Source organism: Watersipora subatra, chromosome 1 (genome assembly GCF_963576615.1).
Source record: "Watersipora subatra chromosome 1, tzWatSuba1.1, whole genome shotgun sequence".
Lineage (NCBI taxonomy): Eukaryota > Metazoa > Bryozoa > Gymnolaemata > Cheilostomatida > Watersiporidae > Watersipora > Watersipora subatra.
Genome location: NC_088708.1, coordinates 57,192,939 through 57,216,248, shown reverse-complemented (window position 1 = coordinate 57,216,248; position 23,310 = coordinate 57,192,939). Strand labels below are relative to the sequence as shown.

At 34.9% G+C, this 23,310-nt stretch overlaps 2 protein-coding genes across 2 annotated transcripts in view; both read right to left on the bottom strand.

Annotated features, from left to right (window-relative positions):
• Positions 1–12,508: 12,508 nt before the first annotated feature.
• LOC137403825 (doublesex- and mab-3-related transcription factor A2-like) lies at positions 12,509–14,868 on the bottom strand. The gene is made up of 4 exons (XM_068089892.1): positions 14,536–14,868; positions 14,092–14,285; positions 13,660–13,812; positions 12,509–13,235 (listed from the first exon to the last, which is right to left on the bottom strand). The coding sequence occupies exons 1-4, from the start codon at positions 14,700–14,702 to the stop codon at positions 12,661–12,663; spliced, it is 1,089 nt and encodes a 362-aa protein (XP_067945993.1). The 5' UTR covers positions 14,703–14,868; the 3' UTR covers positions 12,509–12,660.
• A 6,348-nt stretch (positions 14,869–21,216) lies between these two features.
• LOC137389456 (integrator complex subunit 1-like) overlaps positions 21,217–23,310 on the bottom strand; it is a 53,748-nt gene continuing 51,654 nt past the window's right edge. Inside the window, exons 38-39 of the mRNA XM_068075498.1 lie at positions 22,794–22,906; positions 21,217–22,089 (exon numbers count right to left, since the gene is read on the bottom strand). Coding sequence (XP_067931599.1) covers positions 21,962–22,089; positions 22,794–22,906 — 241 coding nt within the window. The 3' untranslated portion in view covers positions 21,217–21,961. The remainder of the gene's footprint in view (positions 22,090–22,793; positions 22,907–23,310) is intronic.

The window sequence follows — 23,310 nt, the reverse complement described above, 5'->3', positions numbered from 1 at the left end:
TGGATTATCAATATCCTGTCACATAGTTTCCTGACACATATCTACTATTCAACATCTATTCTTGACGGCCTCTGATGAAGGATTGATTGCTTTACTAACTAGTTGCCAACCTTGGCTGAGAATAACTTCATTCTAGTTTCCAAAATTCTTTGCCATTATTTATAGATAAATTTGGTAGTCGGCGATTAATGCAAATTTTCATACTAAACCGTTCAGCGCCAGGATTGATTGAATTTAATGAATTACAAATTAAAATCGTAACCTAGCTGCTCTAAAAGTTTTATAGAAAGCAATGTTCAAAGGATTGATAATAAATTTGATTAGATCAATGCTTCCACATTTGTTTGCCGGCGAAGCAGCATTGAATTCAAACTCCCTGGTCCTTAATTTAATGTATCCACTGACAGACTAGAACATAACAAATTGAGCGACAAGCAGACTGAACTGCTCCTGCAACGTGTCTGATGTCAAGATAATTGAATTTGTTAACATGATAGTAATAAAATGATTCAACACATCAAACAGACAAGCATTAGCCACTGCTTATGCTGCTTATGCTGCCTGCAGCTAAATAATGCTGACTCAGATTTCTGCGTTTTATCATTTATTGACATGTGGTTGTATTTTTACTAAAAACTTTAATTTTGTGAATTAGTCAGGCTTGACATGATGATGAATGCTGTTCAATTTAATACCACCTACGATCATATCGTGCCAGTCCTGTTCCGGCAGGAAAAATGGGTGAAACGTTACACTAGAAGCCGCCGACAGCTTTATGAATGGCTGAAAAGGAAGACATGAGCCATGTATACACTCTGATTTAATCTAATTACTTACAAGTAAATCTGCCTTCTACCTATTTAGCTAAAATCTAAAGAAATAGAGCACTTTACGGAGGCGCTGCGCACTTGCCCCTTTATGCTTAATAACCGCCTTATAATAAGCTAGGATTATAAATTATAAACAGAGCTGTAACTAGTGAATGTAGAGTAATTACTCTTGTGTGTAAATCGCAGGCAAGACAAGAACTTTGACTACCGGTGACCGAGGTTTAGCTTGTGATCTTTAATAAGTGAAATACCCTCATGCCAGTCAGACAAAGGCATGAGATTTCTTTAAGGATACCGGCTATCTTTGTCACTTAACTGACAGTCACTAAATTAAGCACATCTGCATCTTATTCAGTGGGAAACATTAAAGATCCTCACTACGCTTTTATCCATGCTCAATGAAAGGCTGTCAAGTCAGCAGCTGAACTCAAAGCTCGGCAAAAGAATATTAGAGCAAGATGTATTTATGATACAGTAAATTGTTAATATTTCACACATATTTCTGTACTTGATGAGCCTCAATGAGAGACAAAAGTAAACCAAATTCCTTTCCTTTGAGCTCTATAGATAACAAAGTAAAATTAGCAACATCTCCAATCAAAGAAAACATTGAAAAGAAGTGTTACAACCGTTGTACTGTCAGTGATGGTCTGCAGTTGGCATGTTAAGTGCTCTCTGTCATACAGAAAGCTCAAGGCAGGTGCCCGCTGTCATGCAGAAGGAACATAGCAGGTGCTTTTGTATCAAATATGAACAATTTGCCAAAGACTTTTGTGCTGTGCAGTCAAATTGGAAAATAAGTTTATTAAAAAGCTTACTAAAAAACCTATTGTAATATTTAAACAGGGAGGGTTAGTTCAGTTAGTGGAAAATTTTATTGTACATGGTTACATGGGTATATTGAACTTTTCACATTGGAACCAGTCTTACTTTATGGTCATTAGAGGTGGGGGCACAACTCCATTAATTTTCCTTCTCCGGTTGTCTTTACACGCTGATCTCTTATGAGGATTGTTAATTTATGTCATATAGATTTGTCTGCTCTTGAATAAGTGGAAACTTCCATCAAGGCATATATGTATGGTTCAGACTAATTAGTTTCTGAATTACATGAACCCATTTTGAAAAAAATTATGACTTCCAAGGTTGGTGGCCCAATAACAGACAATGGCTGCAAATCGTAAGTGACATTATAGAGATACTTTTAGATAACATATAGACTTACAGCAAAAGCTTACTGACTCTCATGAGACAGATTACAAAGAGACAGTAAAATATGAGTGAATAAAAATATAGTAGCAATAAATACCACTCTTCAATTTTCTGCACTAATTATTTGAATGTATTTTACATTCCGAGTACCAAGTAACCAATTGTCTCTACCGACGGGACTTTTATTGAATGTTCAGGATTACTAATAGTCAGAAAATGATAAGATTCAGCATTCAGCCTTAGTTAACTTCTTTTCTTACCTTTTTTGATAAGAGCAAACTGAAGATTGTAAGCTAAACTCTTAGCGGTTGTTTGTATTAAATAAACATCATGATGATGTCATCAGCTCGATCAATATGCTCATTTACTTGACAGCCAATCATATGAGAAAATCTCCTGTTTAATGAAGTCCTACAAATTTCCATTTGCTTCTTTTTTATAACTAGTTGTTACCTGTTGAGGCCTTCTTTTTTTCCCTTCCAGGTTACTCATGATATATTCGTACATTCATCAGCATTGTACTCCAGCCATCATCTGTATGATTTATTCGTACACTCAACAGCATTGTACTACAGCCATCATCTGTATGATTTATTCGTACACTCATCAGCATTGTACTCCAGCCATCATCTGTATGATTTATTCATACACTCCTCAGCATTGTACTCCAGCCGTCCTCTGTATGATTTATTCGTACACTTCTCAGCATTGTACTCCAGCCGTCCTCTGTATGATTTATTCGTACACTCATCAGCATTGTACTCTTTTAAATTCTTTTGTCAAAATAACTGTCATTGTTATTCTCTAAATACTCTTAGAAATATTTCAAATTTGAGGATAATTCATTGGAGACAGTTTCTTTTCTGTTTGAAATAAAATTATTGGCAATAAAATGAAAATTTTTTTTTGTTTTTCACCCAGAGCAGGTATCAAACCACATCATCTCTAATAATTAATATTTACATATGTTAGTTTAATACCTTCATAGCTTGTTAATCAATTATAATTAATGCGACAGCTTTTAGAGATGACAGAAAGTTGTACTTTATCCCCTACCTGAGTGCCTTTACAGCAACAAGTGTAAGTATATTATTTAAGCAATATTATGGCTTGAATTTTAGCGTTCATTTCATTTCACTCAGTCACATGGTTTACTTTTTTAGCGATATATGTTATAATACTAGTTCCGCAATAACTTTGTACAGTTATTATGAAAACAAATTTTCATATTTTTCCTAAATTGTTGTATAGTATCGTATTACTTATAAACAAACCTTGCGGTCAATCAACATTGTGGTGCTAAAATAGTCTATTTTATAATTTTTTTCGAACTTTTTTAATATGACGTTACTTTGAAAACGGTTGTTTTGTGAGAATCAGTTGTTGTATGTTATAAGTGAAAAAGTGATGAATAATTTGCAGATGGATGGAACAGTTAGCAAGACATTGTAAAAGTTTGGCTAAAGGTAATGTGTTTATCCAGATAGTCATGAATAAGTGAATAAATCAGTGCGAGCAGTTATCTTCTCTCAAAATAACAAGCTGATTGTAATTAATTGGTTGGAAAGGAATGACAACAAATGAAGTTTTTGTCTGACTTCAATTAAATTTAAATATTCTGAATGCAGTTTTGAGAATAGAATAATTTGCACTATATTACGTATAGGATTAGATAGCTGCCTGGTGATACAACCTGAATGGCTGAGGGCTATTGATTGCCTACTTTGATTGCCAGGAATTTACTTATCGGTAAATCTCCTAGTAAGTAGACTCTCCTATTTACCGTTAGTAATATCAATAGATGTTGCTGAAAGACTGCAACTGTCGAAAGACAGTCTGCTGCACAACAGATAGTAGAGTTTAACAGGGTGATTGAGAAATCATATTGCAATGATAGCCTGTGGGACTACTATTAAAAAAGACTGGGTGCCAAGTACTCATAATCAATTTACCTTTTATTAAAAATTAAAAATGATGTCTCCAAAACCGAAGTCGATAAAAAAGCTTTATAGCATTATTCAAGCTCATACATGTACGAAATGATGCCAAATTTCTGGGCTCTGTAGCATTATAAATGTAAACTTATAACTAAAACTTGCACTTGAAGCCATTCTTGCTTGTGAATATATTGTGAAAAGATTCAAAAAGCTGCTTAGTAATTCTGCAAAGTTCTGAATAGAAAATGGGTTTTGCATGAGAAGAACTTTTGTTGCTATTAAAATTTATTGTACTAAAATGAGAATGCGATTCGTTTTTTATAATCTTGAGAGCAGAAAGATGAGAGAGAATGTGTATACAAGGAGTGAGAAAGAAGACTAATGATAGACAACCTGGTAACAACATTTAAACTTGTTGTGTATTAGCAAAAGCTTTGGTATTATCTAAAGTTATTGAATGATATCGAACCATCCTCACGGTTCTTTTCAGCTGAAGTATAAGCACAGCTCAGTTACTTTAAAAATAGTTAATGTTAATCTATCCACAGGATGCAACTCCTCGTCACCTGCTGCTATCACTAATACATAGATTCCTTTTCTCAAAAATTTGTGAATGCAACATTTTTCTGCAAAATTGATATATACTAAATGAAATAGTATTTGAAACAATTTTCCAACAGTAATATTTTAAATGAATAGTTTAATATAATTACACTGCTGTTTGCTCAAATAATTAACAGCTCAGCTCATTTACAACTTTAACTAATAATCCATATACATGTACAAACTTTGTAAGACAAAACTGAATCAGGTGTACTAAACGTATATTGTAGCTCAGTAAACTACAGCAGGTATACACTGTATTGTAGCTCAGTAAACTACAGCAGGTATATACTGTATTGTAACTCAGTAAACTACAGCAGGTATATACTGTATTGTAACTCAGTAAACTACAGCAGGTATATACTGTACTGTAGCTCAGTAAACTACAGCAGGTATACACTGTATTGTAGCTCAGTAAACTACAGCAGGTATATACTGTATTGTAGCTCAGTAAACTACAGCAGGTATACACTGTATTGTAGCTCAGTAAACTACTGCAGGTATATACTGTACTGTAGCTCAGTAAACTACAGCAGGTATATACTGTATTGTAGCTCAGTAAACTACAGCAGGTATATACTGTATTGTAACTCAGTAAACTACATCAGGTATATACTGTATTGTAGCTCAGTAAACTACATCAGGTATATACTGTATTGTAGCTCAGTAAACTACAGCAGGTATATACTGTATTGTAGCCCAGTAAACTACAGCAGGTATGTACTGTATCGTAGCTCAGTAAACTACAGCAGGTATACACAGTGTTGTATAAACTCTCTCATATTTTTAGCTGTTGGCTATCTTTCTCATTTCTGATGTTTTAAACATTTCTGGAATTGTTTAGTTTCTGCTAAGGAATTGTAAAACTTGACATGAACATGAACTTTGTGGGTTCAGTAATCAGCAAATCAACTTTGATGTTAATTAACATATAAAAATACCTAGTAGGGCTACAGTATATATACTATTACCATTATTAAGTATTTAGCTCTTAAATATTATCGAAGAGTGTTCACGCTGTTATGAAATATTGCATATTATAAAGGCAGCTGTCATAATAAGTTATATTTTATATATCGACTACCAGTATGCATAAATATTAGAAGTCATCAATAAGCGACTGCTGCCGTTTTACGGCTTTACAGATACCGTAAAATCTCTAACTGAACACCACCTTTATTTTAAAAGAGGTTTTACAGTAGGTGTATAACTTCTCCCTAACAGAAAGTAGTTTTTGCTGTTTGTGCCATGGCATACTAACTTCAAAATTATCATGCAACCTAAACTATAATATTGCCTATCACAGTGAAAGCTTTGCAACTGTTTTATTAAAATTTCTATTTGACATTGCCAATATTATAATATGGTTTTACTCTTTTTATTTGATCTATTTATTATTATATGTGGGTCAAACTGAGCATATGCGACCTTGACCTGGCTGGTATCTAATCATTTATTGGCTTTGTTATAATAATACATTTCAATTACTGAAGTTAAACTATTTAAAATGATTAAGAAAGCGATTGGATTTACATCCTTAATAATAACCTCCGTGACAACCAATCTAAGGCGCAAAACTGATGTGTTAGTGTGTGAGTTGTCTTGTCTTTAATAAACTAGGAACAACTCCAGATTTTGCATATGTAGATGTAGTGGGAATTGTTTGCTAACCTTGACATGTGATGCATACTTCTAGTGAGTGGAAAGGTTAAGTATCAACCCTTACAAACTGGGGTGTTGAAAAGAATAAGAATACTAGTTTTGGCAGCATTATCTGGTAACAACATAATGCAGGGAGTATAAGCCCTTCGAGTAGGAGAAATGTAGAGAACGAGTTATTAAAAAGATTTCGCTCGATATCAACAAACAAACTAATAAAACAATAAACTCTGCAGAACCAAAGAATCTAAAAAACGATTTATAATCATGGCAATTCCGAGTGAAGTAAAAGTGATAAAAATTGAAAGGAGAAAAACAGCTGTAAAAACATGATTAATATATAACATATATTGGTTAAGATCATAATACTTGGTGCAGAATCTATCCAATTCATCACTGATTCAGTAGAGGTGTGAAACAACCGAAACAACTTTTTTCTTGTTTTTCCCTTAAACTTCCTTAATCCAATGAAAGTTCATCAGCTTAGTTACATGTATCCATGGCAGCACAACAATTAAGTTTACTGCAAATGTGCTCCAAGTTGTAATAATTTCATTAAAATAAACCAAAAAAGCAGAAAAAAACATTTGCAACTTAAAATCTTACCTTTTTATTCATTTAGTGAAAACAATACCTACTGTGTATCAGTGACAGCTCTGCTGTTATGCTAACAATGATGTTTTAATATAATACCACTTTTTTGCGCTTTACAAAGATGTTTTTTAAACCTTTTAACGTTTATGTATAACAAATGTACATAAAATATTATAAATATTAAAGTTTATAACATGAGCTCAAAGACTAAGCAAATAAAAAAGCTTTACCATATAGCTTAGTTAACGACCTACAAACGTTTGACCTAATTGTGTTTATGATGAAATCTAATAAAAAGTAAGAGACAAAACAAGAAATCTCTGGCAATTAAGGTAAGTAATTAGGAGGAAGGGGGGGGGGTACAGAGGCAAGTAGGTAAAATGTTTGCTTTAGCTTTATCAAAATAAATATTACCCAGAACTGTTCTGACAGCAACGGTTGTAAATTGGTCAAATTGGTCTGAGAAGATGAGAAAAGGACAGGACCAGTTTGTTTTAGTAGAAACTAGCTATATCAGCTATAGAGAGCTAAGGCTGCAAAACCAGTTTTAGGATTACTTGACCAATTAATACTTTCTCACCTCGAAATCGAGTTCTTTTAGCCTAAACTGAGGATCCTAGCTGATGTTTTTTACTTGCTATGAAGCTCATGCTATCAAAATAAAGATGGTGTAGCGCACATACATTTATTACTAGCTGTATTTTTTCAACAATATGTTAGACTCAGCAAAAAATAATAAAATATCAAATTAGAAGAAGGACAAGCCAGACAAAATAGATCAAATAATAAGCATAATGATGATAAATATAAATAAATTATAATTATAATCTAGTAACTACTCCAAAAACTTGCTATTAACTATCTAAAATTCTTGAGAAAGAAAAATTCTTTGGCGTTATAATGAGAAGCTACAAACAAAGTTATGCCATCATGAATCAGTTATATCTAGTGATTATAGCAAGATGTATTTATCCTTAATCTACTTTGTTTGGTTATCCCATCACTTCTGACACTGATGAGGCTTACAAAGATACGTGATAAAAGGTAACCAACCATATATATGCTACCTAGCAGTCTCGACATAACCTCGCTGTATAGTTAGGGACTTCCTCCTTTTACCCCAGCCTTTTCACTCCAACCAAGTAAAAGATTTCTGTCTTGTTTTCTCTTTCCACCTTTCTACTTCAATAATTCCTGACCTTGACCCGCTTAGCTATCAATAACAGCGCAGTTATAAAGTTTAATCGAAAGGTTCACTAGACTGTAATAATTTCTCTCCAATATCTCAACCTCAAATATTTAAAGACAAAAATGTACAGCTTACTATTTCACAATTCTCATTATAATTAAACACATCTTATAAAAAGTAACGATTAAAAACCATTTTTTCATGCAATACATATAGGCGCTTAACAGCACTCCTCTTTGAACTTAAAAGCAAGAAATGTTCTTATAAACTTGCAAAGCATACTTGAGAATGTACGTTGTGGTGTAAGCAGGTAAAAGTAGATATATCCACCTCTTACCTGCATGATAAAGCTTTGTATATATACAAACTCTGTCTAATTTGATGGCATTTATTAAGTCATTCACAACCGAGCCAAATTTTACTTTTTTAAACAATCAGCTGCAATCATATAGTGGATAGCCGGCCATGTCTACAAGCCCCATCTCACCAAGTTTTATGTAAATAGAAAGAATTCATAAGCGCTTACATTGACAAATTCAATACTCTCTCATAACTCACTAATCCATATATAACCTATTCCTTTAGGACAATACAAACATCAAACATAAAATTCAAGATGTTCTCTCCAATATCAGCTTACCCGCAGCAAGCAGATGTCAATGGGCAATTGACTCTGACTGGGTCTTCTACTTTCTGTGAGCTGAATGAACAGAAACTACTCAGTGGAGCTGCTTAAAAGGAAAAAGGGTCACTATTGACTCCAGCGAGCATTGGTGCTAGGACTTAGCAAAAATTATACAAAAATTTGAAGCCAATAGTATGACCATAGCTAACTAATAACCCCCATTCTGTCACTCTTTGTTAGCGAAGACAGTCTGCCAAACAAGCATGCTGCAAGCTATGTATTTACAATTCTGCAGCTCTATTTAAACTTTAAAAAGTACCACAATAATATTTACTGTTTATTACAAAAGTGAGAACCTATCCAAGTTTACGAAGATGAAAATGTACAGTTTATGATAAACAGTGAGAGAAGATTAACACTCTACCAGAGGTCAGTGGTCATCAACGTACCTAATGTTAGTCATTACTAAGTTGTAATTGTGTACTCATTTAGGCTTTGTGATTATGGTTTCACTCATTTCTCCATTTCTTCATTTACATAGATTTGCAAATATATATTAATATATATATTAAAATATATTAATATATATATTAAAATATATTAATATATACATTAATGCTATTCTTTTACACAATTTTAATCAATTTCATCCAAACATCACCCATCTATATTTGGTGTTTTCCGTCAGGTCATTAAAAAGATTTGGTTTCAAAACTTCATCTGGTTCCTGAGAACCAGCCTCTTAAACACCCACATGACTATCTGATTAAATATTAAAAAATCCCGGGCAATCCCGGGCCTCCGGTTAGTCAGACTGTTAATAAGGACTCTAGACATCAATTCTATTTATCTCAACTTAACAACACTTGATAACCTGATGACTTGACTTGCTAGTAACGTCTCATAAACTATATCTTTTTAATTATTATATTTTTAAAATGTTGATACATTGCTAAAAGCTACCAAAGAGGTTATATGAACATTCAAGCACTGAGATTCTGTCATCAGACTCGCACTCATCTCGTCAGCATTAAGAAAATAGTTATTATACTGAAACATACTAATGTATTCCAAATGACCATGCACAGAAGCAAGCATCTCAAAATCATAAAAGTTATTAACGAGTGCAATAGAACATTAGGTGTCAGTCGTGAGTACGCACTTGGGCAACGTTGAAAACAAAACATAAAATAAAATCCACTTTAAATCTTAATGGAAAAGGTTTTTCTAAAACAATAACATTCCAAACGAATCATAAACGCGCCGACACAAAAATTGAGTGGCTTCAAACGATTTGCTCGGAAAGCTGGTTAAACACTATAAAAGATGTAATGTGGGCTATTAGCGACTTCGTAGCGGAGCCCTTGCTCTATTCAGCGCATCCGTTAGCAACGCCGGTAATGTGTTTTTGTTTCATAACCTCAACATTAACTAATATGGCTAAATTGTACACACAAAAAACTAAACGTTTCCTTTTACAAATGAAACGATTTATTTGTACGCAAAGCTAACGAGTTTATTTTCTTTTACGACGCTGAATGAAGGAAGACAAGAGACCAGGTGATGGCCTTTATGTGAGACTGAGGCACAATGGGGGCATGCTACATGTTTTAGCAAATCATAACAGATGCAGGTAAACAAACCGATGGCTTTTAACATAGCTATGCTAACCACTTGAACAAGAGTGCATGTGAAAATCGCTATATCAACTAGCCACAAATATATCACAACACAACCATTTGTCACTAAATAAATCCTTGCTTTACAAAAGTATCATTCCATCGCTGAGTAGCATTAAAATGGAAATGGCTTCTTTCAGTCATTAATATCCATGTAAATAAATAAATCAAAAAGGTTTTATCATTGTCTATAGCGTCCTAGCACGCTCTATGCACACACAGCTGAGATATCGGCAAGAATCAATGGGCAGTATTTGTTGGTTTTGTCACATTTGCTTGAATGAATGAATAAGTGGGCCATTTTTGAAATGAGTAAATTATAGGTGGCCTCATGTTCCCATAGGTGATGCATGGGAGGCTACCTTTGCTCCATTCTCATCTTACCTTTTATATATAGAACAAAAGTTGCACGTTTGACTTCCTGGTGACTCCCAAATTCCTTTTTAGGACATGAACATTTAGGGACGAGGTACGAGGGATTCAGAATGAACCATTTAATCAAGGTTCTATCACAGAGAACTCTATGCCCTTACTTCAGGTTATAAAATCCTCCCCAGTCGAACAGCATAACCTTAATTCATATGTGTATTTCTTGTAACTTTAACAACGGATAGAAAACTATAACAACAAGCTATGAGGGTAAAAGTTAAGTACAATATATTTCACTTATTGACCTCGTAAGGTTTGCATAGAATAAACCTCATAAAGGTTTATTCTATGCAAATCACCAAACAAGACATTAGAAAACTAGGCATAAACACCACCGCAGCTAAGACAATTACACAGAATAGAGGAGAGTGAAGATTGCTGATATACAGTGAAAGCCCGAACTGAAGGACAGAAGTTTTCACAAACCTAACTGTTCGATGATGATGGTTCAGTTCATTATATAATTATATTTTTTACGCTAAAAGACAACTTTGTAACTGTAAATTTAGTTTGAATGAGTATGTATTTTGTTAACAAGGGACGGGTGCAACTAAAAATTCACATCAAACCGGTCGATAAAGTAATGTCGATAAAGCAATACTGCTATTATGTTGCACTTGAGATTTCTTGAAGTCGTGAAGCTTTTGTGGCACCTTATACTTATATCATTCAAATCAAGAAGATAATACCAACTACATGCTCTCCTCTGTCAATATTGAATCTATTAGCTCTCTATATAATCTTTTGACGTCAGCTAGCAGGTGGCTCTTTGTGGCACCGCCAAATGATCATTTTCGCGTTTTGTTTGTAAATATTTGGGCTATATAATGGTTCATTCATTTCTTTTTCTATCCTTTCATCATATTGCAAAGAAGCTGACAATAGATTTTAAAAACATTTTCTATTCAAACAATATTCCAAAATTTTATTTAGCCTAATCACACGTTATTATTCTCGTCGTCCATCTTTTGACTTAAATATAATTTATAGCGTAAACGCTGTGATGGAAATAAACAGGTACGTATAAACAAATTTTTGTAATAATATCAATTTTTAATGTGTGAGTGAATGATTAATTTTTGTACAAACCTATGTCGCCATTTTTAGCCCAAGAAAAAAATGGATTGAGTCTTAAACAAATTGAAGAGCCTAAATTATTGGATTGTTGTTGAACTATTTTACAAGAACAAGGTCAGCAGTTACTTGAGCGATTACCCCCCACTGAAATTCTTATGATCGTGTAAGATTGAAATCAGTAATAGATATGTGTAAGAACAATATAGACAGAACGAAGAAAACAGGATTTAATCCTTTTCAAGTGGCGAGCTTTGCATTGCGAGCTTTGGAGAAATATGACACAGTAGTTTTTTGCTTTGTCAAAGTAGGTGATAGTTGCGTTTAAGATTAGGTGTATGTTTGAAATAGATTTGATTTCATGCGTGATGTACGTACTTGAGAGACTGTAATTACTCCAACACATATCCTACAGTTTGCTTAGTTGTAAATGGAGCGAAAGTAACTATACCACAAAACGAAGTCAACCATTTTTAAATACAACGCAATACTAATCTTTTTCTTTTCTGTTTAAAGATAGACGCCAGGCTTGTATGTTTAATGGCACTGGCATGGGAGACTAATGTTGCGTCTGGTTATTTAACAAGTCACAAACGAGACCGCTTACAAGATTAACGACAGACGTCTTAAGTTACTGCCAAACCAGACAATGTAGCAGTAAATCCAAACAACAAGTATTTAGAAATGGGTGAACAAATTGTATTGTTTGAGCAGCAAATATAAAACATAAATATAAAAGCGATTGTGCCAAAACATTGACATATGGTATCTAAGGGAAAATTATCATATACAAAAGTTTATGCAACAAATAATAATAATAATACATAAATTAACTCGAAGATGGGCTGAGGTTGCCGAGTTCTACCAGACTTGAGGTAGGTCGGCCAGAAAGAAAGTGCTTGCCAGCATGAGGGATGTTACAAGGTTTGCCAAATACACACTGGCAGCCGTAATGACCAAAAAGTGATTTGCTTGAAGCTTCTCCGAGGCCATTGTTGAGTGTCTGGTAGAACGCGCTTGAGCTTGAAATGGGAGGCAGAGCGTTGGACAACACTGCGGGAAAAGGCGTTGTTGTAGACCCGGTTAGCCCAGCGGCAGCGTTAGCGTAGGCAGCGTATCTAAGAAAGGCTGGGTTGAGACTGAGTGATGTCATAAGGGGAGAAAACCCTGACCTATTTGGGGGAATAAAAGGAAAGTCAAAATACGGCATTGTGTCTGGTTTGCTTTGCGCTGAAGCTGCATCACCGTGCGTCTTTTTTACTTGTTCAATAGCTTGTATGACGTCTCCGTGACAACTCTGTAATATTAACTGCAGGACTCGTCTCTTCATGTGAGGATAGACTCTACAGAGCATGCCCAGAGACGACTGATAGTTGGCCGCGTCTTTGTCTACCACCTCTGTATCTGCAAGAAAATATATATCAGCATAAAATAAAATTTTTTATAATGTTACTCATTTAATATTATTATTGTTGTTGGATTTTAACATATTTTTTACACAAATAGCTTATAATTATTTGCATTATTTTTCACAATTTTTGTTTGTACCTTTATTAGAGATTTTTTTCTTTGCTGCTCTTTTTCATTAATGATTTTACTGAAAAGAATCAGCCTAACACGCCGTACCGCATATTTTACAAGGGAGACTAGTGGTTACCACATCAGTTGCTGATAAAATAAAACAAATGTTGAGTTCTTTCTGAATTATAAAGCTTTAAATATTAAAAAATTATTAAAAAATATTGAAAAATATTTTATAAAAACATTTCCAACATTTTATCAAATAAATCTCTTTGAAGCGTAGTGTATTGTGAGATATTCAACTTACCAGAGTTTGACTCTGTGCTGTTGTGGCTATTGGTGGGGCTGTTTCTAGATGCGGCTGTCGAGAGATTTTGGCATTGAGACTCTCTTTTTTCAGGTGAGGACAAGGGAGAAATGGGTGTCGATGGCAGTTTCCTTTTTAATGAATTCTGCGACACTGAAACATGTACAAAACCTTATTAAAACATTACTGAATAGCACATATCTACTTAAAACTTAATTTAAATGTTTCACAAAAATAAATTATTAATCTTTTGTGTCTATGATCAAACACACTTTAAACTAATCTGGTACAAAATAATATTTGACAAGGTACCTTTGTAATCAACTTACACTAATCTGCGGTCTTTCAACCTTTGTATTTATTGCTTAAATTTGTGTTTAGGTAAATTATAATACTAGACTGAGTATAGAATTTCTCAAGGAGGAAACTTACCATGGCTGCTGTTGGTATCGATGCTGGTAGGTGCAGCGGGCAGACCTCGAAGTGGTGATTGGTTGTAAGCATAGCTTAGATCTCTGGCTTCATTTTCCTCTTGGGCTTGCTGTCGACGCAACGCAACCTGTGCCGCCATTACTCGCTGTCTCTCGGCTATCAGTGTACATTTGGCACACACACAATCTCGCCATCTGTAAGAGAGTTTAATATCTTTGTGAAATTGCTTTCAAAGATGTGAAAATAAAAACCAAATAACTAAATAGTGGCATGTGAACTGTATTTGAATTCTGTTACCAATAAAGCTGCTTGCTAGCAAGGCTCCAAAAACAATTTTCACCAATGGCTTTCAAGTGTACATATCTAGATTTGAGCATTTTGAAAAATTGATTCAACTGCTGTGTTAATTAATAATGCTAACTTTATAAGAGCTAATAAATTTACCTGCAATAGCGTTTGTGTCCTTTCAGAGCTGACACAACGCCATGGTTGCGGCAGCGAGCGCACTTTGGAGTTCTTGGATATCGATCAGAAGCTGATCGAGGAAACTGTGAATTTGGAGATTCCGGCGGAGATGTCGTGCTTTCATTAGCGGTTGATGAGACACTCATATTGAAGATGGTGAGCAAACCGCGAGGTGCTGATGATCAGCTATGCAAATGGATGTAATCTCAAGTCCAAACAGATCAGAGCAGAAGCTATGGCGGTATTCAAACGGAACTCTCCGGCAATTCAAGTGTTGTAATTAACTGAACCACTCAATCCTCTCGATGAAACAGATCTATTCTCTCCGACGCTTTTCAAAGCTTTAATAGATCGCCTCAATACTAGCCGCTATATATCGGCCACTCGCATTTATTGCTTTCTTCTTGTTTACATGTCAAATACTCACTGAGATGACAATAAGGCTCCGCCTACTGCTAAAATTTCCTTTTGAATAAAGAAAAATGGATGAATTGGTGAGAAGCCTATGTTCTAGAAGCTAGCTAATCAAGCAATTGAGTTAATGTGGCAATTAGAGCTGCCAATATAATAACTAAGAAGTGTAAACAAACAGGTCTTAGCTTATTATATTCGCTAATCTGATAGATCATTCAGGTTAGCCTCGGTACTAAACACTTCAATAACTTTTATAAGAAGATGGTTGGTGGCAACAACGCCCGACCTTTTTTCTATACCTGACACATAGGCTAGAACAGATTGAACATCTAGACAAGGTTATCATGTTGCTGTTTTAGTGGCAGCGTGAAAAGCTAGAGGATGTTTACCAAGCTATACAAAAAAACCCCATTATCTCCAAACGGCAAGAGCAATTTCCCTAAATAGAAGATGTAATATCGATGAACATTGGTTCAACTAGTTTCTCCTTGGTGGCAAAAAGCGCATGCAAGCTTGCACGATGAAGTTTTTGTCGAGGCAAAACAATTTCAAATGTTATCAAACTTGGCCTTTTATCACCTCTACATATTAATTTTAAGAGACTGCGCTGTATGTAAAATCTGAACAAACATTTATTTCAACAATATCAAATTACTTACAACATATGACATCCAAAATGTCTCAAAACATTACAGTTTTGTCAGTAAAAGTAATAAAACGAGTAAAAAAATTAAAAAGTAAAATTAATAAAAACGATATAAACTGAGTTAATTGAAGCTTTATTTACTGAATGTTACATTACGTTGTGCATTATTTTCACTCTATCTACAACTCTATGCATTGCTGACTGTACATTTCCATTCAAGTAAGTTACTTCCCTTCCTTTCGAAAGGGAAGTAGGTATTGATAATAAACTCTTTTATTGATTATTGATTTATCAATTGAATTTTAAAAGTAATGTTTTTACAATGTTTTGTATAGTTCACTTGTTTTAATATTATATGTAATTACCTGAAGTATTTATCGCTAAAATCTTGAACTGTAGAATGAATAAATATTCATATATGAGCATTTTGACCAAATAATAAATGGATTAACTTAGGAAGACAGGTGTTGACTACGCATGTGATTAGCTATTCCATCTTGAGCTAAAACTTTTACTCTCCTACTGAACATATTATCAAGTCTACACAAGTTCCACCTCAGAACCTGAATAGATTCCATTCTTTTAGTAAGCTTTACTACTTGATAATTTGTTATTGTTTCATCATTTGGCCTTTCTTAGTAAATTTCTAGTCAGCTTCCATTATGGTATTGCTCTGACATGTACACTGGCGTGTTAAAGATAAATATAAAGGAATGAAACTCATCTTCTTGTATTAAAGAAGCAGTCTCCTGGTGACTCACCTTTAGTGGCAAGAAGCAACAACTCTAATAGATTAACTTGTAACTAGTAGCTTGATGGAATTACCAAGATTTTGATGGAATTCACAAGGTACTTTGTAAAGGGAAATGGCTGAAAGCAGTGCATAGCTATCAAACAACAAATGCAATGCACCACAATCGATGTGATTCATGTAAAGAACCATGGGCTGCACGCAAGGATTAGGTTAAAGGCGCTTGTAAAATTCAAACAGTTATGTTGCCAAAGTTAAGGATGCTGCCACAAAGGGCATCAAATTCAGGCTAAAGGCTTTGTTAATCTTGTACTTTGAGCACCTATGAGAAAGGGATTAAAGGTTGACTTGCAACAAAATTCACATTACAGTTATTTGATATGAAAAGATTCACCATGTCTTATTCTGTTGTGTTGTAGGTGCAAAATATGTGGGAATGTGATTACAAGCTCTTGAAAGCTAAAAAACGAACAGTTAATCACAGCCGCACAAGACCGCCGTAGTTTGGATTCTCTTTCCAAAACGGCTCAAATGGGACGTAGTTGTTACAAGATGGTTTCTGTTTACACTTTCACGCAATTTTATTCGTCGAAATATTTTCACAAATATACTTCACGCATTCAATAAAACCATGTCTATTGTTCTTACGCGTCAGTTTTATCGTCATCATAATGCTGTCACTTTTAGCAGTGATATCTTATAACTTACCCGAAAAATTCATTAAACATTTTAACCTTAGCTCGAAAGAGTACATATCATTGTCTGATAATCATGACGAGCCTGTTGGTCACCTGTGAAAATCGAAAAGTGCTGCAAAAATTATTTGCTGAAGTATTGGGTCACATGATCAGATTACGACTTGCCAATTAGACCAGGCCACTGACCTATACAACCTGGTACTAGACCTAGTACTATACAACCTGGTAACAGAGGTCAGTGGACCAAGCCGAAACAAAACTGTAAAGTAGCGAGCATCTATATTTGATACGGGTCTTCGGTAAAACCCGAAGTGTTTGTCATAAACTAGTACTACGATAAGTTTTATATCGAGCTTTGTATTGGCATTTCAATTCACGTGAGAACATACGTGACAAGACAATAACCAAATTTCGTGGTTACGTCATCGAAATAAAGAGATTCTAATCTACAGCGACTTTTCGTTTTGAGCTTTTAAGTGCTTGTAATCGCATTTCCACATATTTGGCACTTACAACACAACAGAGTAAGACATGGTGAATCTTTTGATACCAAATAACTGTAATGTGAATTTTGTTGCAATTCAACCTTTAAAGATTGTGAGAGAGCATTGCTACTAACAAGCTTTTGAAGATATCTGAAAATATTTTTGTCACGACATCAATGATTGATTATTGATGGCATTGACATCAAAAATGACTCTGTGCTCCATTATGGACTATATCATATCGTCAATGGCCTTCATCGAAGTTGTCCTTGCCGCCTCAGCTTCCATACCATCCAGATGTAAGTACATGCAGTTTAATGACTTTTTAAAGGCAACATTGAGTCTTGAATTTGGTAGAGACTATAAATAGCTGTATTGGGTTGGTAGAAGCAACAATAACAATAATGACTTATGAGAGTAGTCATTGAGGGCATATGAATGTATCAGTATCACCTTAATATGACCTCCCCTAAGTTCATGCCAGCCTGCCAGCAGGTATCCTTCTATTCGCAGTCTCAGGTCCTAAATCACACTCTTACCAAGTGAACTACTTTGACAAATATAAAGGTCATACATATTGTAATATACGGAAGCTGTTTCATTAGACATCTTCAGATCACCATGAGCCTTTTTAAGAGGTCAATATTAAAAGAAACTTCATCTATCACTATGTATGAATGCATAGAATGCATGAAAAAGTTAAATATGCTGCTAATATGGCTTAAATAATAATACAATAATTATTGTACATGACACGCTTCCTGTTTAAATTATAAACAGCACTGCCTCTTCTTTAATCCTCAGGAAAAGAAAACGATTGCTTCATTCATTTTTCACAGAACAAGTTGGTAGTAAGAATGCATTTTCAATAATTCTATTATAAGTTACTGCAGTTTAGCTGAGCTTACGCAGCAGGCTGAGAGATAAGTAAGGACTGAATCATCAGTCTAGTTATTCAACCATAAATATAGTAATACTGTTTCAAATGTGTCTACCAGGCTTATAACGGAGTCAGTAAATGCTTTTCAAAACTGAAATTTTTTGAATTTATTTGAATTTCCCTTGAAATTCGAATAAGGTGCTCCCTAAACTGCATCTAATCTTTCTTAGGCGAGCTGTATCAGCAATCTAAGTTCTTTTTGCTGGTATTTGTAACTTCCGATTTACACTGAAAGCCTTTCACTAGTCCTCAATAGATACAAGTACCAACGATTAGCAATTATCGATGACATATATAGCTTAGAGCCACCCAGTAAAGATGCTAACAGAGCTCTCTTCCCAAACTTATATACATTGTATATCATAATAAAGTATATTGTTTGTCACCTTGAAGTACAAAAACAACCATATCTTTATTTTCTATTTCTGAAATGTTCAATTCGGCATACTCTGTATTTAACCCATTGTTGATTATTGAGAGGATATACCTGGTAATATACGTTTTTGACAGTGAGAGAGAAGCCAACACTAGGCATTTATAATGAAGATATTGAGGAAAGAATGCTTGATAAATTTTGTAAGATGATGATTTTGTTCAGTGTGGCAGCATAGCTATGGTGAACTACACTTGTGTACTTCCTGTTAGCTAGTTCAGCTCTGAAATTCACAAGCTGAAACTGCAAGGCAAGGCCTTAGCAACAATTTGGGTGTTTGTGAAGGTTGATTTCTCTTTTTTTATCCAACCTCTGCTGTTTGCATTAATTGTGCTTTTGATGTCGAGTGAATATGCCGACATAATGACCAACTAAAGCAAACCAGATAAACCAAGATAATTATGACAGGAACTCTGGGGAAGGTTCTAAAACCATTGGAATGTGGAATTTAACAGAGAAGCACTCGCACCAACTTGCGACCTTGCTTCCTAAGTAGTCTTCAGCAACAAGCGTTTCTTCCTTGCAGAATAAAATATGCGGCAATTACTACAACTGTTAATTGGTTCTAGCTGTTCGCCGATCTTAAAATGGTATTTTTCGCTAAAAATTAAAAGGCATATAGAGTTCAACATAATTAAGTCTCAATTATACTCAATATATATTTTGTCGGAAAGTGTTAATGAAAATGTGATGCTATATACAAGAAAGCAAATAAATATACTGTATGTATGAACAGTTATTGTTTATTAAGATAGCGGTCAGTACACAAAATCTTTCTTTTGATCTATTGGGTGCAGAACTTTAAACAACACCATGCACAATAACTTATATACAGTAAAGGCGAGATTGTTTAAAAAAAAAATTCAACTGTAGTACCGAAAGACACTGGGCGCAAGAATAACATAACGCAACTCACTGAAAGCAAATATACACAACGAGTTGCTAAAGACGTAAAACAATTGGCAATTAGTCGGCTAACGATTGGGTTCAGTAAGCAAAAGACAAGAAATGAATACAAAAGACATTACTTTATTCAAACGAACATACGGATATAAATCAGTGCGCTCGCTCGCATCAAAATAACATTAAAATAAAAGCATCCCGCGTGATGAAAGCGCTAGTGTGAATATTTATGTAAAACAACATGAAGTTCGTGAAAGTATATTATTTTTATCGACCAGACGAAAACTACTTAACCAATTGCTAATGATTCCTTTTACAAGATCATTAGAGACGGAGAGTAAGGAAAGTGTACAATAATAGGTATATCACTTGATAGCACTCGGGCAAGACCTAATCTCATTATCACCTTGTTGCATTGAACACACTGGCACACAGCGTGAGCCTGAGGCAAGAGCTATGTTGATGCAATGTTTGAGAGTACGCAATTGTTTGGATCCCTTTTTACACCCAGCGTGGATAACTGTTTCATGATTCCTTTACATATACATTAAATAATTAGGTTTTATGAATTGCTAACTGATACTAGTTGGCATCATAATGCAATGCAAGGAAAACATTAACGTTTTAGTTGAACAAAGAATTGACAGCTACAGTTTGGCTAATAATGGCAGCACTTTACTCTATCAACATGTCATTGATAGTTTTAGATGCCTCTACAAGCGAAAAGACTTTAATGGTCTGACTGATTCACAAAAACATTTGGCAGGAAACATAACAATATCACTTCTATTATAGAGGGGAACGCTTAACCACTGCGACCAGACTATTCAAACGTTTATCACAACTCAACGGCGGAGAATGGGTCGTAAAACTCGTAATTACTGACACTGTTTGTTTACATATAACTAATCGTATTAGAATTAGTTTTAGGTTAGAATTCATTAGATATAAAAAACTGAATCCTTTTTGAATATCATAAAATCAGCTAAGAAACTAAAATAGCCTCAGACATGAAGAAAATGCATTCCTCAAAAACCTAAATAAAAATACGGCTGTACTAGATCCATTATTACTTGAAGGAAGGAAGGCTCTGTCGCTCGATGAGGCAAGTAACAGCATAACTAGTCAATATTGAATCTGAAGTGTTTGTTCCGTTGTAAACTATTGTCTAGATTTGACACACTGTACCTGTGCTTTGTCCTATCTCATATAACAGGCACCTAAATTGACAAACTGCAAACAGGAAATTGCCAATAATAAATAAACTACTGTCAACAGACTTGCTGGGCAGCATTTTAAGGATTCAAATAATTTGTCTAAGATACAAACAATATAAACTATGATACTGATAGGTGAAAAAAGTGATAGAGAGCCTTTACTTGGTAGTCAACAAGCTGTTTGTGAGGATGCCCTTTCAAACGTCAGCTATGACCACAACGGGTAGAGACTGTCATCTGATGTTCGGTATCTCTCACAATCAAATATAATCGCACACTCCACATTTGACGATCACCAGACTACTGGCAACCATGATGCAAAACTTTTGTGGCAACTTAGGTTCATATTAAAATATTGACTGAGAAAAATTTCAACAAGGACTTTGTAGAAAAAGTCATAGAAGTGAGCAAATATTTGTGAACAAGAAGCTAAACTGAAAGATAATACCCCAAAAGCTGGGCTCATGGTACTGAAATAAAAGAGTAGACAAATAAGCTATCACCTAGCGTTCCTTGACAAAAGGGAGAGCTCACTAAAGACTAAACAGCGTGTCCACCAAACTTTGAGAATGAAACTGTAGATGACTCATTTACACTGATATATTTGCTAAATATTATAAACCATATTTATACAGTGTGTAGTCTGTTTACACAGACATAACAATATCTCTCTTACAGTCTATATACAGCCTTTGCATAACCAACTTTCAGGAGCTGGCCAGAGAGGTGAAGTTTACTTTAAGATCTGAGGGTCTCAAAAAAGAATTTGCGCAAACATCCTCTTGAGAAAAATACTACCATCTGATCACCGTCTTGCCAGTTGAGTGTAACCACACAATTGGTTCCAGTTCGGCTGTTTAATATTTTTCTGATGAAAAATACTAACGCCATTGAAGCTGTTACTATAAAAAGTGTAGCTTAACTCTGACTGCTGAAGACGTTTGTGCTCACAACTTTTATGATTTCTTGAATGCTCTTCATGACATGACTTGAGTTACGAAGAGCAGCGATGGTGAAAGCTTTGTCCAGCAGAGCCTTTCTGTCTCCTGTGCAAGAGCAAGTAAAAGCTTTCAGAATGGTTACTGCAAAGCATAACTTTCAGATTTTGTTAACAAACTGAGACTAATACACTGTTTCCATGATGCAGTTAATCCGCAAGTTTACGTCATCCTCAAGATGGAAAAGTCAAAAACTCGCAAGTCAAGCGAGATTCGGTACTCAAAATTTTTATCAAATGCTTGCTTTAGTAAGATGGAAAAGGCACTTGCGGATGTGCAAGAAAATGCTGCGCAAGCTATTCCTTTATAAAAATTTCCACACAAGTCAATCTTATTTCAAAAGCGTGCACCAAGTGAGACAGGAGTGCGCCACTATGACCATTGGTTTAGAATTCCTTATCTTTTTTACTAAAGCGTCCGTGTTAATCCACAACATGTGACTGTCCATTTTAACCGATTCTTACCATCTTTGCTTATCAATCACTTATCACACAACATGCGAATATCTATTGAAACACTTATCACACGGTAACTCAATGTGCACACAATTCCAAATCCACATCATCCGCACTATAAAAACATAATTATCGGAGAGTTGTCAGTTAGTTATCCATGACATTGTTTTATAAAATATGTTTTCAGTGTTAAGAAAGTATGACGTCATCTAACATCTCAGGAGTTACTAGTACTGATTGAATATATCTATGAAACGGACACCAAAGTTACAGACACCTCTATTCCCTAGTACCCACCTTCAGACATAACAAGTGCTAAATCTGCAACATGGGAAAGCGCGGTATTGGACACATCAGCATTTTCATGGTCAAGGCAGGCTACCACAGGTGTCAGGAAATCCCCTGCCACCCTGTAATTATAGTAACAGTTGCTGGTGAAGGAGGAGAAAGGAGGAGAGGCCAAAGAAAGAGAATACATTAAGAGAAAAACCACATGCTGGTTCTGTTGAAAACAATATTAGCTAATTAGAGACAACCAATTATGTAAGCAGCTATGTATGTTATATTGTGACACGCTAGGTTAATGCATCCACTGACATGTCATATACAGGTGTCTTACCACAAACTCCTGCTGCCGATATGACTCACGCCCTTCCGGATGCCTACATCTACTGACTCATTTCGTGATATAATAACATGAAAATGTACAAGTTGAAAATACGACAACACAAAATTATGGCTTGGTGTGTTAGATCTATTTGCACCATGGGATTGTTTTTGCACTTTAAAAGGCATGTCCAATGCTTTCATTGAC

Excerpts from the sequence above, each read along its gene's own strand:
- LOC137403825 (XM_068089892.1), bottom strand. The coding sequence starts at position 14,702 with ATGAGTGTCTCATCAACCGCTAATGAAAGCACGACATCTCCGCCGGAA. Across the intron at positions 14,286-14,535 it reads GGACACAAACGCTATTGCAG|ATGGCGAGATTGTGTGTGTG; the intron begins GTAAATTTATTA and ends ACTCTCTTACAG. Across the intron at positions 13,813-14,091 it reads CGATACCAACAGCAGCCATG|TGTCGCAGAATTCATTAAAA; the intron begins GTAAGTTTCCTC and ends TACATGTTTCAG.